The sequence below is a fragment of the Martes martes genome (assembly GCF_963455335.1).
Source record: "Martes martes genome assembly, chromosome: 12".
Classification (NCBI taxonomy): domain Eukaryota; kingdom Metazoa; phylum Chordata; class Mammalia; order Carnivora; family Mustelidae; genus Martes; species Martes martes.
In genome coordinates, this window is record NC_137900.1 from 64334360 (window position 1) to 64349475 (window position 15116).

At 50.8% G+C, this 15116-nt stretch overlaps 1 protein-coding gene across 1 annotated transcript in view; it reads left to right on the plus strand.

Moving 5' to 3' along the window:
• COL15A1 (collagen type XV alpha 1 chain) overlaps nucleotides 1–15116 on the plus strand; it is a 103069-nt gene that overhangs the window by 65094 nt on the left and 22859 nt on the right. Inside the window, exons 16-25 of the mRNA XM_080820787.1 lie at nucleotides 3033–3068; nucleotides 3458–3598; nucleotides 3795–3863; nucleotides 4640–4675; nucleotides 4778–4861; nucleotides 6123–6188; nucleotides 8181–8216; nucleotides 10348–10410; nucleotides 12913–12981; nucleotides 13092–13127. Coding sequence (XP_080676913.1) covers nucleotides 3033–3068; nucleotides 3458–3598; nucleotides 3795–3863; nucleotides 4640–4675; nucleotides 4778–4861; nucleotides 6123–6188; nucleotides 8181–8216; nucleotides 10348–10410; nucleotides 12913–12981; nucleotides 13092–13127 — 636 coding nt within the window. The remainder of the gene's footprint in view (nucleotides 1–3032; nucleotides 3069–3457; nucleotides 3599–3794; nucleotides 3864–4639; nucleotides 4676–4777; nucleotides 4862–6122; nucleotides 6189–8180; nucleotides 8217–10347; nucleotides 10411–12912; nucleotides 12982–13091; nucleotides 13128–15116) is intronic.

Below are 15116 nucleotides of genomic sequence, written 5' to 3' on the forward strand. Positions count from 1 at the left end.
CTCGAACATTTCAGTACTGGCCCGATTTCCTGTTTCATGTCTTTTTTAACCGTCAAAAGTGTTTGGTACAAAATCAGGATCATAGGCCCCCATCAGACTAAATGGACCATGGTCAGTTCTAATTGTAACAAGTTGAAGTTATCAGTGTAACAAATACCAAGAGCTCAGCTGACAGACATGTATGAGGCAGTAAGTTGTAACATCACAGATACCACAACAGGAAAAAAAATCAATGTATTTATTAGGTTCTTTGATGTTCTTGTACGTTGAAGTCAAATAAAGTCCTTAGCAAATTCAATTACCATAACAAGCGGAAATTCTAGCGAATTCTGAAGCATGATTTTGTAGCACTCCTGCACCTCAGTCTCTGGCAGTAATTCCGTTGTGGAACTGGCCTCTCCATACCTCACTGCCCCAGCCAACCCCGCAGCTGGGCTGGTTGGAGTTCCAGGATCCTCCAGTCCCCACTGAGCAGTGAAGTACAGCTCTACCCCGTCATTTTGGGAGCAGAGAGTCTTTGCTGACTCTTGTCACTGGGGTTCCCAGGTTCCATTCTATGTGTTCACGTAAATTCCAGTAAGATGAGCTCTTCCGTGCCCCAGGCCGATCCGCTCAGATTCCGAAATGGTGGCCACCCAATCTGTGAGCCAGTGGAATGGGTCCAAATACTACCTTTTTGCATATACATGCTGGATAAAATCATCTGTTTCTGAGACCAATTAATCAAGGTCCAAAATACTTTCCAGAACTTCCTTTGAAACTGCTACAAGATGTACTCTCAATTTGAAGAGCTGGGAAGGTAACGTAAAAAAGACCGTTTTTCACTTTCCAAACATCATTTTCTTTAACATGCTCAGCTGGGAACACAATAAGTTTTTCGGAGGTTAGAGTCCAGGAGTCGAGAGAGGAGGCTCGTTTAACTTCTCTTTCACAATATCCCTGACTGACTGCAATGTGACTTGTGACTGGAAAGGTGCACAAGGTCGGCACTTCCTTCAAGGACAGATGGTGACAGGCCGCAGAGGATAGCATGGCTGGTCACACCCAAGAAAAGTAGGCACAGAAACCGCAGCCTCCAGATTAGGAGGAGGAACTAGAATACAATTCTTTTCTGTTTCTGCCCATGGTGAAAAGTCCCATGTTGGTTCTCAGCAGTCAGCTTGGTAGGCAGAGAAGCCTCTGAGCCCGGCCACCACTGCTTCCTTCTCCCGGCACCCCTTCCCATCCCGCCATCCACTAATGTCCCCACTGGAAGGCAGGGGGACTCTGCAGCCAGATTCTGTTAATTCTCTCCTCCGGTGCCTCTCTTGTGATTCAGCCCCTATAGAGCACTTCCTTTCTATGGTTATGTATTTTTATTTCTAAGATCTCAAAGTGATCTGTGCTTATGCCATGATTGCTTGCCCACATCTCGTGGCTAGAAAGCCCTCCCTTTTCTCCCTGAGAATACAGATTGTATACACTTAGAGTCCCGATTGGCTTCTGTTCTTCCCGCTCCTTCCCCGGGCGTTCATCCCGTCAGCACTGCCGCCTCCCTTTCACAGTGTTGCCCTCCCTCCGGATGTGTGGTGTTTCTTGCTTGTCTGTTTGCTTTCGAAATTGGAACCTCTCTTCGGTCTGTTTTCTGCCTCTGTTGGAGAGCTGGGCAGCATCTACTTCAGGGACCTGCAGGTTTCAGGGAGAGGATGGGGGCAGTGGGGTGTGCCATCAGGCAGGGCCCCTCTGCAGCTGGTCTTAATGAGTTTTGGGGTACCCCTGGACCTCCCTGGGTTCCCTTAGCCACTCAGGGCTTGGCCCTATGTCCTGACTCTCGTAAACAACGTTCATTGTTCATGTAGGTGTGAGACCAGGAGGTGAGGGGGAATGGTCACGGCTTGCCAGCCTTCCTGCTCCAGAACTTTAACCTATCTGCCCATCAGAACCACACCCAGCTCCTGGCTTCCGCTGCCACCGCTCTGCAGGATCCTTTTCCCCCTGTGTTTTCTCTCCACCATTGAAGTCTCTGGCTGCAGCTTCCTGTGATTTTGCCTAAGCGTTCCTCGCTATTTTCAGTTTCGGTGTCATTTGCCATCTGACTTTTGAGCATATTATTTTGGAACTCTCTGTTCTGTCCTTTCTATGGATTTGATATGAAGGGCCATCCAACCCAGGGAGAGAGGGACTGGGGAGAATGGCAGAGCCACAGAAGGCGGGTACATCACAATCAAGTGTCGGGACCTTTTCCTGGCTCCTTCTTTTGTGAATCCTGAGAGGTTCTCCCACTGGGGGGCCCTATCCACAGTCCCCTGATATAGGGCCATGTCTCTTGTGGTTGACCACTCTTGGCCACCAGACCCCCATTGGTCCTCCCCTCTGCTCAGAGCTAATGGCTGGTTCTCGTCTATGGGATCTCGTCTATGGGATCTCATCTGTGGGATCCACATCTAACATTCTCTCAACCTGTACTGTGGTCCACATTGGGAATGGACGTGCAACCCACTTTAGAGTGATACCCTCCCCCCAACCTTATTCTGGGGCCACCCCAGATATAGCTATATCCAGAAGAAAGTCCGTCATCATTCCACAAATCTCCAAAAATCTAGGAAAATGCATATCAAGTTCTTGAAGCCCCTTTCTTGGCTTCAGGTAGGAGACATATCCCTTTACTTACATTGTGGGAAGGTGGGAAAAGGGACCAGCCAGTATACAGATAATTCTCCAAGGGAATTATTCCTCCCCAGTCTCTCCCTGGTTCATCTTTAACTTCTCCTTTTCACCCTTGAGGTAGGTAATGAGCTAACAGTTGAAAAATGGACTTCTCTAGCTTTCAGTGTAACTTGCCTAGCAAACAGACAACTGTAATATGCCCTCGGCTCAGAGACATAAGCCCCTTTTAATATCCTGTTACTTAAGAGTCAAGAATTCTGGATTTTTTCTTCTGATTATACCAAATGAGATGTATATTAATTGGTCCTTTTTCTTGTTTTTTGTTTTGTGTGTGTGTGTGTATGTGTGTATTTTGTTTTGTGTTTTGTTTTGTTTTTTTCCCCCAGGGCGCAAGAGGGCCTAATGGCTCAGTTGGTGAAAAGGTAAAAAAAAAAAGAAAAAGAAAATGCTTTCTTCTCATTCGTGGACTTTCTCTGGGTTTGCTTAATTGGGATGGAGTGCTGAAGGTCTGCGTGTCAGGGAGCAGAGAGAACAGATCTCAGGAAGTGCTCAGGGAAAGCAGAATGGATACCATGTCTGCTCCCCTCCCACGCCCTCCACCCAAAGGGCCAGATGCACAGAGTGCATCAGCGTGTCTCCAAGTGAAATGTCAGTTAGCAAGACGGAGGTTTCTGTACCTTGAAGCAGTGCTTGTCAGAGAACCCATCAGCCTCATTAAGTACAAAGAATGATTTTCGGACTCAGGCGTGTCTGTTGCTCCTTTCACCAGTGAACCCAGGGCTGCACAATAAACCTGTCATCTTCCTTACAGGGCGACCCTGGCAACAGAGGCTTACCCGGACCTCCAGGGAAAAATGGACAAGTTGGCTCTCCTGGGGTCATGGGACCCCCAGGGCCTCCTGGACCGCCAGGGCCCCCAGGTCCTGGATGTACAGCGGGACTTGGACTTGAGGTACTTTTCCCCCTTCTTGTGGCTAAAGAACAACGTGCACTAGGGACTGTGGAGCAAACCAGCTAACAGATGTTGGTCCAACGGCAGAGATGGTGGTGACCCCCCACCGAGCCTAGCCCCAGGGCCCACCTCCCCACCTGGCACCACTAGGTGCTCAGGAACTGGGTAAGAAATTCTCATTCTCTTTCCTTCCCAGGATCCTGAAGGGTCTGGAAGCATCAGGCTGTTACATGAACCTGGAATCTCTGGACCAGTGGCTCCCAGTGTAGGTTGAGTTTGGAAGCCTTCATCGCGGGGGGGGGGGGGGACGCTGCCATCCGGGCTCTGCTGTTTTCAGTAATTCACCCTCTCTGTGCCTTTGGCTGCCAGCTATGCAATGGGGACACCAAGCGCTCTTTATAGCTTGTTTCTTTGAGGAGCGGTACAGACGTTTTGTATAAAACATCATAGGGGGAAACTTGAAAGTCTTCTCTTTGTCCCTTACCATTAAGCCTCTTGGCTTCCTTGCCTCCTACCTGCTGCCCCCTTCAGTACTCACACTTTCCTCATCTCAGAGCCCTGCGCTCCGGACAGGGGCTCCTTTCTGCTGCACCTAGCCCCAGGGAGGTATTATCCATCCTCTGCAATGATTTCTGCTCTCAAGAGGACCACCCCTCCCCATCTTTGTCCCATCCGACAAAGATAATGAGATCTTTGTCGGATGGGACCCAGAGCTGAGCATACCTGTCCAGGAGAGAAGCCTCACAGGGACAGGCAGCATAGCCCCCTCTGCGATTAGATAAGACCCTTCCCTCTCCTCCAAATGCAGAAGGCTCTGAGATTCAGGGTTAAGAGGATACTCACTCCGTGCTGGCAGAGAGCTTCTATGGGTGTTCCTTCTTTCTGACTCCAGAAGGGGAATTTGCCCATCATCTTTTACCCCCATTATCTGGGGGCAAAATTCATGTGGGTGCTTAGAGAGAGATGGCAAGACAGGAGGATAGATGGGGAGGAAGCAAAGTGAAGAGAAGAAAACCAAAGAATGTCTGTTTGTTTTACCAGGGTCCCAAAGGAGAAAAAGGAGACCAGGGACCCAAGGTGAGGTCACAGATCTGAGATGGGGGTGGGGGTTCCCAGCCAGGTTCTAGGAGCATTATACGTATACAATGACTTTCTTTCCACTATCACTGCTGTATCCAGGGTGACAGAGGCATGGATGGAGCCAGCATTGTGGGACCCCCTGGACCCAGGGGGCCACCAGGTCGCATTGAAGTCCTGTCCAGTGTGAGTGTCATCCAGGTTGGAGAATGACTATGTATTTTGTGCCTTTGCTGAAGGGGAGATAAGGTTGTCCACAGCTTTTGGGGCCTTCAGCACTGGTGGTTACACAGAGGGCACATAGCTGGCTTCTGGCATTGGAGTTTCTGCCTGCCAGCATACCCTGTGTGTCTGTTCTTACCCCAATACCACTGTTCTCTCACATGGGGCTTCCAGAACACTCCTCTGGTTGGCAATCAAGAGAACGGCTGTAACAGAGCTATAACAGAGAGGCAGAGGAACATAAGTGAGAGAACAAGTGAGGAAGATGTTTTGGGTTATGAGAAATTCAGGAAGACTTTCTGGAGGAAGTTTCTTTGAGCAGAGACTTGAGAGCTGGGAAGGATCTTCAGGTAAGGACAGGACCTCCAGCATTCAGGTGGCAGGCCCACAGTTCAGAGTATAAACGTGTGTCCAAGGCCCAGGGAGCTGATGGCTGTGGACGGGGTGGAGAGAGATGGATGTTTGTAGCGAAGGCTGGGATGTGGTTGGGACCAGAGCAAGGTCCCCTTCATGTTAGGGCCTCACACTGGTGAGAAACTGTGGCCCTTTGGAGACACATGACATCATACCGGTAGATGACAGAAAAACAAAAATCCCAAATAACTGGAAAAAAGGATGACTAGAGTTTAAAAAGGGGGAGAGAGGGGTATTAAAAATATCCAGCATGGGTAAGGGTGTGGTAAAATAGTTAATCTCATATGCTCTAGCAACAATGTGAGTTGTATGGCCCTTTAAGACAGCTTTTAGCAATACCTTAAAACTAAAAGTGCCCCATACCACCAGTTCCACGTGGAAAGATGGCCATGCTGCATAGTTAGAGAAAGCAAGTTGAAAAATCATACAGACGGCCTGAAGCCATTTATGTAAACAGGCACGTAGACACACACACACACACACACACACACACACACACCACCAACCCTGTAAGCTTACTTATAGATACAGTGCTTAAAAATATAGACGCATGTTTAAAATTTTAAAAGAGAGCAGGCATGCGTGTATTGTGCAAGTTTAGGGTTAACTTAAAGAAGAAAGTGCTTCGGCAGCTCAGGGCTGTTGTATAAGAAGTGGGGGAGGGAACAGGTGCGTTGGCAGTGAGTTTCGGGTGTTACCATGTCCACCTGTGTTCTGTCATCCTGGGGTGACCTCTGTTAAAGCCTGCCACCAGGAATGGGGTGGGATGTGTGCTTCCTTCTGTCTCATTGTCTGTTTTCTTTCTTTTCAGTCCTTGACCAACATCACCCACGGATTCATGAATCTCTCGGACATCCCTGAGCTGGCTGGGCCTCCGGTGCGTATCCACAGCTGCCCCCAGAGTGAGGGTCCTACCCAGAGGCCCCTGTGGAAATGAAGTTGGGTTGGTTTGGAACCCTTTTAGCTCCTGAAGCGTGGAGCTAGAGTATATCAGGATAGAAGGGGAAAGGAACTTTGCATTTCTGAGAAGTTGCCATCACATTAATTTGATTGTCCTGGGAGTTTTGTCCAATGCAGTGGAAGCTTCCAGTCTCAAGTACCAGAAATATGTGTCATGGAAATCAGAGAATCAGAAGAATGTGTCATGGAAATCAGAAAATCCCAAGTAACAAACCCAGTGACGTCTGTGTGATGGCTTTGGCCTGCTTTTCTTAACATGATCTCATTTCGCAGCATGGGAAGAGCCTAGAGAGACCTAACCTTGTGCTCATGGGAAAAGTGGTGCACAAGGAGAGGACGTGACTTGCTTCGGTCCTTCTAGCCCCTGTTAGAGACCAGGAACACTCAGGGAAGCTAGTCCACAGAGTTGGTCTAAGGCACAGCAGGACCTAAGAGGAAGGAAACCCCTTCCTGCAGGCTGTGCCATACATTCCCATCACCCCTCCTGACATCTGCTGGTGACAGCTGGGGAGAGAGGCAAAAGCTCTGAGGAACCTTGGGGTTCTAGCCCGTCTGTCACACACCCCCTGAGCCCCTGAGCCTGGTCTCTGATAAGACCTCACCAGCCTCTGGGGCAGCTTGTGAGAGGCTGGGGCATAGACCTGCTTTGCAAATGGCGCCCTCTGTGGAAGCCCACATGGAGACTGAGGCTCATACCTCCACAGCTGGCTTTGGGGGTCACTCCCCAGCAGTCCCCACTGAGGTTGGCCTGGAACCCCCACCATCCATGTCCAGGGGCCCTCGGTGCTCTCCCCAAGGCTTCTGCAAATATCTGGGAGGTTCTTCTAGAGGCGGTCTCTCCTGCCGGGTGACCTTTGTTGGTGGGGCCTTCCATTGCCGCTTCCGCACTACATCTCCTGGGGCCCCTCCCCTTGATTTCTGGAAAATCACCCAAAACACCCCAGTGATCAACCCCTAAAGCAAACCCGCTATCAAACCCAAGTTGCCTCACAGAGGCTCTTGGTATTTCCCAAACTATTAGAGGTTTAGGGTATTAGGTGGGTTATTACTAAAGCAACGTACAGGCTCAAATGAAAGATTTGGCCTCTCTGTTCTGAGAGTCCCTGGGCCTTGCCTGCCCCGCCCCTTCTCCCTCTCCTCACCTCTAGAATCTACCTTCCCTGCCAATCCCTGTCCCTCCTTAGCAAATCCAGGTCCTCAGGGGTCCTTTTCAGTCCTAATGGAGGGCCAAGATTGTCCTCTTCAGAGTCCCATCCCTCCCTGATGGGACTGAAGTCCCGGCCAGCACCCTCATGCTTCCCCACCCCCCTGTACGCACAGGGCATTGAGAAATGTGTTGCTTTCCAGTTGTCTCTCTCTTTATGCATTCTGCCAAACTCACAGACTTTAATGAGTACGTGGGTGCCTGGGCCAGGAGACAGAGCCCTGACCAATGTGTAGTGAACCAGACTCTCTGTTTATTCTTCTCTGAGGGAGAAGAACGTCACCAAAACGCCCCCACTTCCACCCGCAAACACCTCAGTGCACTCTTCGGGCCCACTCCTCAGAAATGAGGGGCTTATTCTCAAGAACACGTGTTGAGGTTGATGCTGAGTGATTTCCCAGAGCGGGAGTCAGCCACTTCAAATGCAGGGTCCTCCCTGGCGGTGGAGAGGGAGTGGGGCTCTGGGCTCCTGGGCACAGTTTCTGGCTCTGTCACTAACTAGCCATGTGACTCTGCACGGTTCCTTCCCCTCCTGGGGCCTCAGCATCCTCGTCTAGGAACGGATCATGGGGTCCTCCACACAGGAACATGCTTGGGCCTTTGGGAGGTGCTGGGAGGGGTGGGCTCTGAGGCCCAGCATTCCTGCTGGCCTCCTGCTGGAAATGCTACTCCTCACCCATCCACTTGGTTTTTGGTATGTCACAGGGTCCGGAGGGCATACCCGGGCTGCCAGGATTTCCAGTAAGTACCACAGTGGCCCTCCTCCCTCTGTGCTCTGCGGCTGTGTTCATTCTGTTCCTTCCCCCTGGAATGCCACTCTCGTTCTGCATGACCAAGCTCTGGTGCCATCTTGTTCATGTAACCTGTCCTCGTTGACTTCCACATGGAGGGATCCTTTCCTCCTCTGAGTCCCATAGGCTTTATTTTCAGCTCTGCCATGATTCTTTTCTGCCCTGAATAACAGTTATTTGTGTCCTTGTCTTTCTTTCTCAATTTTACTGTGAACAGCTTGTGGAGGTTGGGTCTTATCTCTCTCTTCCACAGTACCAGCGTAAACCAGAGCTCATGGTTGGCTTTCTATGAATGCAAGTGGATGAGTCAAACATTTCAGTCGGTAGATAGATAGATACAGTCAATACAGTTCCAGCAGATCAGTTTCCTAAAGTGGGAAGATAGTAGTGATGGGGGATGGGGGAAGGGGAATCATAGACCAGGAGCCCAACAGTTCATAGGAAACCCCATTGGGGTTTCCATCGTGGAAGGTGAATATGCATTTCTGTGTAGAAACTGATCAGTTCTGTCTAGAACTTGGAACCTGTGCTGAAGCTCAGGGCTCCAGAGTGAAATCTACATGATTTCTCCAAGACACTACAGCTCTGAAACGTCCCAATGCCAGCAGGCCTATACACTGTCTCTGGGAAAATGAAGGGAATTTATCAAAACTGTGACGTAAATTGATTCTTGATGGTGGGATGATAAGCAATTTCTTTTTCTGTTTCTTTTTTACTTTTCTGAACTTTTTACATTTTGTAAAAGGAGCATATCCAACAATGACACTGAAAATACGTATGAAGTAACCCTTAGACACAGAAGAGTGGCAGCCGAGGAGGACACCTCTTTGTTAGGAAAAGAGGCCACACCTCTGAGCCCCGGCGTGGTGGCTTCAAACTGGTGGCATGTTCCAGAATACGTTTTCCTCCAGACGAGTAGTTCTGCGTTCCTGAGGGAGCCTACAGGGCTACTTTAGCGAGTAAAGAGGAGACCACAAAGGCAGGTTCTGGGGGACCTCCAATAAAGAAGCTCCGTTTGACATATTTTATATATTGGGTTTTCATTTAAGTCTTGTTTGAAAAAGGACGGCAGAGAGCTTCATTACTAAAAAATAGTAATCACAGGGGCGCCTGGGTAGCTCAGTGGGTAAAGCCTCTGCCTTCGGCTCAGGTCATGGTCCTGGGGTCCTGGGATCGAGCCCCGCATCGGGCTCTCTGCTCAGCAGGGAGCCTGCTTCCCTTCCTCTCTCTCTGCCTGCCTCTCTGCCTACTTGTGCTCTCTGTCTGTCAAATAAATAAATAAAATCTTAAAAAAAAATCAATGGCTTTCTGTAGAAACAATCATTAGCTGCCTTTGTGTACATCATTAAAAAAAAATAGTAATCACAAATATTTGAAAGCCTCTGCTCTCATGCATAACTCACCCTTCAACCCAGCGGAGAGGACAGGGACTAGTGCAAAGCTTCATGGCAGTAAAGCGTGTGATCCTTTTTGGGGCAGACGTCTGGCTGTGAGTCATCGTCACAGGTATTGAGCGTCTGTTGGAATTGAGAAGAAGTCACCTCTGGCTGGGTGTGCAGAACTTGGCTCCTCAGGGGGGCAGATGGGCCTTCCTGCAGGGGGACAGACATGGGCGGAGGCGCAAAGGAGAAGGGGAAAGGCTCACCCTGGTGGGGTGACAGGGAGAAGGGGGTGAGGTCTAAGGCTGGCTGGGCTGGGTGTGGGTGTCAGGCTGGGCTGCCTGGATCTCGCCCCATAAGTGGTAGGGAGCCAGAGAAGAAGCAGGAGTCATGGAAGGTGAGTGGTGGGTGGAGGCAGGCTACGGAATGGCCTGGAAGGACCCACAGGGCCACCAGAGGCAGCAGGACGAGGCTGTTCCAGTGGTGGCCATCAGAGGAAGCCTCCAGGCCTGGTTCCGCTCAGTGTTGTCTTCTTTCTGCCAGACCCTGCCAGACCACGGCTTCATGGCTCATGGTGATTTCTTCCCACCAGCAGAATGACACTCCATATTCTACTTTTTGAAAAAAAAAATAATAATTCCACTTGGCTAAAGCATTTTAATCTTAACAAACCATAAAATAGCCTCTGATGATTCCTTCCAGGGCCCTCGAGGACCAAAAGGGGACACCGGTGTGCCTGGATTTCCAGGACTGAAAGGTGAACAGGTAAGAGGGAGTTGGGTGTTTAGTGGCATCGCGCTCCAGAATAGGCTAAGTATTTCCAAGTGGCTGAAAGTCACTGTTAACTTCTGTAAAATTTCTGAGATATAATTCACATACCACAGAATCCACCCCATAAAGGATTGTAGAGTTCAGTGATTTTTGGTATATTCACAAGGTTGTACAACCATCACCACTATCCAATTCTTGGACGTTTTCTTTCTTTTCTTTCTTTCTTTCTTTTTAAGATAGTATTTATTTATTTGACTGAGAGATAGAGGGCACAAGTAGACAGAGAGGCACACAGAGGGAGAGGGAGAAGCAGGCTCTCCACTGAACAGGGAGCCTGATGAGGGACTTGATCCCAGGACCCTGGGATCATGACCTGAGCCAAAGGCTTAGACGCTTAACAGACTGAGCCACCCAGGTGCGCCCAATTCTTGGACATTTTCATGCCAGGAAGAAACTCTGTATTTATTAGCCATCATTCCCCAGCTCTTAACTTTTCTAATCTCCATGGTCCTCCAAGGTGTAGGTGGGCCATGGATGGAGAAATGGATTCTCATCACAGTTTGGGAAAAGAACTCAACACGCCCTTGAATGTTGTTGTCACATGTGCTGTGCTTTGTCTAACTCCCTGTTGGGCGCCCCCCATTAGAGTGTGTGCTCCCCAAGGGCAGGCCACATGCCAGTTTCTTCTGTATAGTTCCTGTGCTTAGCATGGGTCCTGGTACACAGATGGCAGCCAAGACATTTATTGATTAAAAATATATAATTAATGAGTACAGTGAATGCTAACATTTAGAAATTATAAGCTGGGCATTCTGCGTTTGGATGGCAGTCTTGGTCCAAACGCTTTGGAATAAAAAGCATGCGAAGCATGTCCTTGGAGCTCCCAGGACACTGAGTAGACCTTTATACCCTTCTACCTTTGCCTCTTAGAATTAACTCCCCAGTTGGTTTTTATAGATAAGGTGGAGAATGACATCCCTACACAGATTGCCATGACTGGGGACTGGGTCATTAATTCATCTATCCATTTGTGTACTCATCCGCCGCATATCTGTTCCCTGGGGTGTGCCAGCCAGTTTCCCATAGTAGGCACTAGGGACACAGAAGTAAGATAGGAGGAACAGATGTGCAATTAGCCGACAGAAAGTATGGCCACTGCTGCGCGGAAGGTCTGTGCAAACCCAGTAGGAGCAGCCCAGGAGCCTGCCTTGAGAGTCACGGAGGGTGGTTATGTCTCCAAAAGGAGGGAGCATTAAGCTTCTCTCTTTCTTTCTCCCTCCAGCACCCGACCCTGGCCCCCCAACAGAGGCTCTGGTGTCTGTTGAACCACAGTCTTGGGGGGAGGGGGAGCAGTGTGTTGGGCGAAGGGGGTCTAAGTTTGGCGCCACATGGGGCGATGTCTTGGGATGCTTTTCACTGCCTTGGGCCTTTGGCAAGCAGCTGCTCTGGCTTGGGAGGAAGCCTGGTCAAGCAAGAGTGGCTCTTGCCTTACACAGTTTCTAGAGGGATCTACATGCCATGGCCGCCCCTAATCTCCTGCCATCTTGAAAACTGGGAGAGCGCCCAGCCAGCTGCCAGGCATCACAGCAAACAGGCTTTCTCTTGCTCCGCTTCTAACGCTCTTGTGCTTGTCCTTCTCGCTGCTGCCGTGCTCAGGACTGCCTTCCCTCACCGGCGGAGGGGTAAGAGCCAAACATGAGGTGGGCGCTTAGGGGCACAGAGGGAAGAGGCTGCTCTGCTTGCTTCGGCACCACTGTCCTGGCTGCTTGTGGCCCTGTGGGAGGGAGACTTTAGGGAGGTCCAGCCCAGCACCCCCAGGGGCCAGTGCTGAAGCTTGGAGCCAAAGCCTCAGGGTGGTATCAGGGTTCCTCCCCGCAGCCTTCTCTGTGCACCAGTATCTTCTGTCCACCAGCCTCCTGGGATAAGTAGATGGCTCTGCTGAGGACAGGATTTGGGGGTGGAATTTGCCTCCGGTCTCCCCATCCCCCGAGCTCCCGGCAGCTGAGATAACTTTGCCCGATCAGGTTTGCCCAGGAGCCTGGCATTGGGGACAAAGTTCCACCTGGAGACACAAGGCCTCTGTGTTGAGAGAGGCTCCTGGTGTTCTCACCTGTCTCTTTTCCAATTACAGATGTTTTAACAAAAATAAGGATTGTTAGGAAAGCAAGCCGCCAAATAAATTAGGAGTCAGAAGTTCTCAGAGGGGTGCCGTGTAGCAAGAGGTGGGAGGACCTCGTCAGGCTGGTCCCAGGAGGGTAGGGGACCACAGTGCCGATCCATCAACACTGGGGAGCCCCGTGGGGGGGCTCGCAGGACCCCCACCTGGTCCTGTGGTGTTTGGAGACAATAACCTTGAGGAGGCTGCTGCGGTTCTCTCTCCAGACACAGGTTATGTCAGAGTGGCGGGGTTGGAGGGCCGGGGCCGGGGCGGCAGGAATGGGGGACCCGGGCAGCGAGGAGGAGCCCGACTTCATCGAAAGGTTCTCTGAATTGCAGGGTGAGAAGGGAGAGCCAGGTGCCATCCTGACAGGGGACATTCCTCTGGAACGGCTGCAGGGGAAAAAGGTAATTGTGTCACCCGACCCTGAAGGCAGCCATCTGCGTCAGCATCCCAGGTTTGTTCCCGCCATGGACTGTGGCCCTCTGAATGACAAGTTCATGTCTCCCTGCTTTAGGGCGAACCTGGAGAGCACGGAGCCCCGGGACCAATGGTAAGCCAGTGCGCCTCTTGGCCGGGGCTGGCCTGGGGGCTGAAGGGTTCATCATACGTGGGCCCCGTTAGACTGAGTTGTCCCCATTGTGAAAATAGAAAGGATGTGGCCCGATGTGTGTGGATTAGGGTAGGCTAATTGTAAGGCAATAGAAGTCTCCCCGGTTTAACACGGCAGAGGCGTGTTTCTTGGCGGGCTCACTCCCGCCAAGCCCACGGTGGTGGTTCCTTGGCGGGCCTCTCCCCTCCCCTCCAAGCCATGACTAGGGGACCCAGGACACTTCCATCCTGTGACTCACCATCTGGTGGCTTCAAGGCCACACTGGCATCTTCCAGCTGGCAGGCTGGGACTAGGGAGAGGAAAGAGGCCATGGAAAGTGATGAACATCACCTCTAGCACATTCTATTGGCCACAAAGAGCTCAGATGCTTGGGGCAGGATGGGGGGAGGGTGCGCTCAGAAGTGTGGTCGAGCTGTGTGTCCAGGAAGGCAAGGAGGCCGGGATGGTGCTGCACAGGTACCCCCTCCTCACCAGCATTACCCCAGGAGGCCCTCCAAGGAATCCCAGAGAGCCTCTCTGCTTTTTGGATTCTAGTTGTTTATCCACGGCTCCTTTGTCATGAGGTCTGGAGCAAGTCCACTTCTCTCTGGGCTTCTGTTTTCCCATCTGTAAGGGAAAGGTAGTGAATTAGTACTAGGTGATAAGATAGGGCCCTTCTCACTTTATGTGCTCTGGGAATCAGTAACCCATTTGGGCTGCAGAATGGTTTTGGAAACTGCCAGTTGTCTCCAGAATGAACTACAAGCCTCTCTTGTCATAGTCTCCACCCCCTCCACTAAAGAACAAGAAAATTGAGGTGTAGGACCCCCCACTGTGGCTCAGACACACTGACACTTCACGCCATCTCATTTCATCCTCAGCACTCCGAAAGGTGACTATCAGAATCCCCATTTTAGAGACCAGGACACTGAGGTCATAGAGAGTGAGGAGCCTGCCATCTGTCACACAGCTTATAAATGGTACACTGGGGATCTAGACCAAGCCTGTCAGACTCTGTGTTCAGGGTTTTCCCACTGCCTCCAGGAAACATTTCTTCAGAAGCATTTTGGCCTGCAGATGTGCACCCAGGGTTTCTTTGGTTGAAATGACCTCAGGCCTGGAGAGAAAGGGCTCAAAGACACATGTCTTTGGTGAATGAATGGGCCATAACCTCCAAGGTGCATCCTTCAAAGGCCCTTCTGAGGTCCTTTAAGTCAGGCAGAATGGATTGCCCGGCAGTGGAGAAACTGGGGGTTAAGGCAGACTGGGGGAGTATTGTGTTAACCACTGGTTAACACTTATTAGCATCTGGTCCCATGGGAAATAGGGTAGTTAGCAATGGTGGCCAGCAGGCTGCTGGGGATGGCTGCTTTGATGGTTCCTACTGAAGGCTGGTGTGAGCACAGCTTGCCAAGTATAGACCGGAAGGGAGCACCTCCTAATTTGCATGAAGGTGCCCTATAGGGCAGCCGTGGCCCTCATGACCTGTGCAGCTTACACTTCCTGTACAGTTTCCCTAGAGCCATGTCGCTTGTGGCTCATGGACCAGCATCATCAGCATCCCCTGGAAGCTTGTTGGAGAGGTGGAGCCTCGGGCCGCACCCCAGACCGCCTGGGTCTGCATTTTGACAAGATTGCAGGTGATGCCAGGCACACGGACATTTGAGAAGCTCTGCACTAGAACATACCACCAAGTGGCCCGCGCCCTGTGATTCCTTCTGTTCTTGCTTTTCTTTCATGAGGAGTAATGCGGGCTGGGTCCATTATGTTCAGAGCGTGTTTCCGATCAGTTTTATTTGCCAGTTTCCAGGGCGTGAACGTATATGTTAATGTCAGCAGGAAGAAGGGGCTTGGCTTAAACTAGGCATTCCCTTGAGAGACAGGGCAGCCCCACCTACAGAAGTAGGAAGGGGCAGACTGGAGGTAGAGCCTGTTCTGGGAAGATGTCCT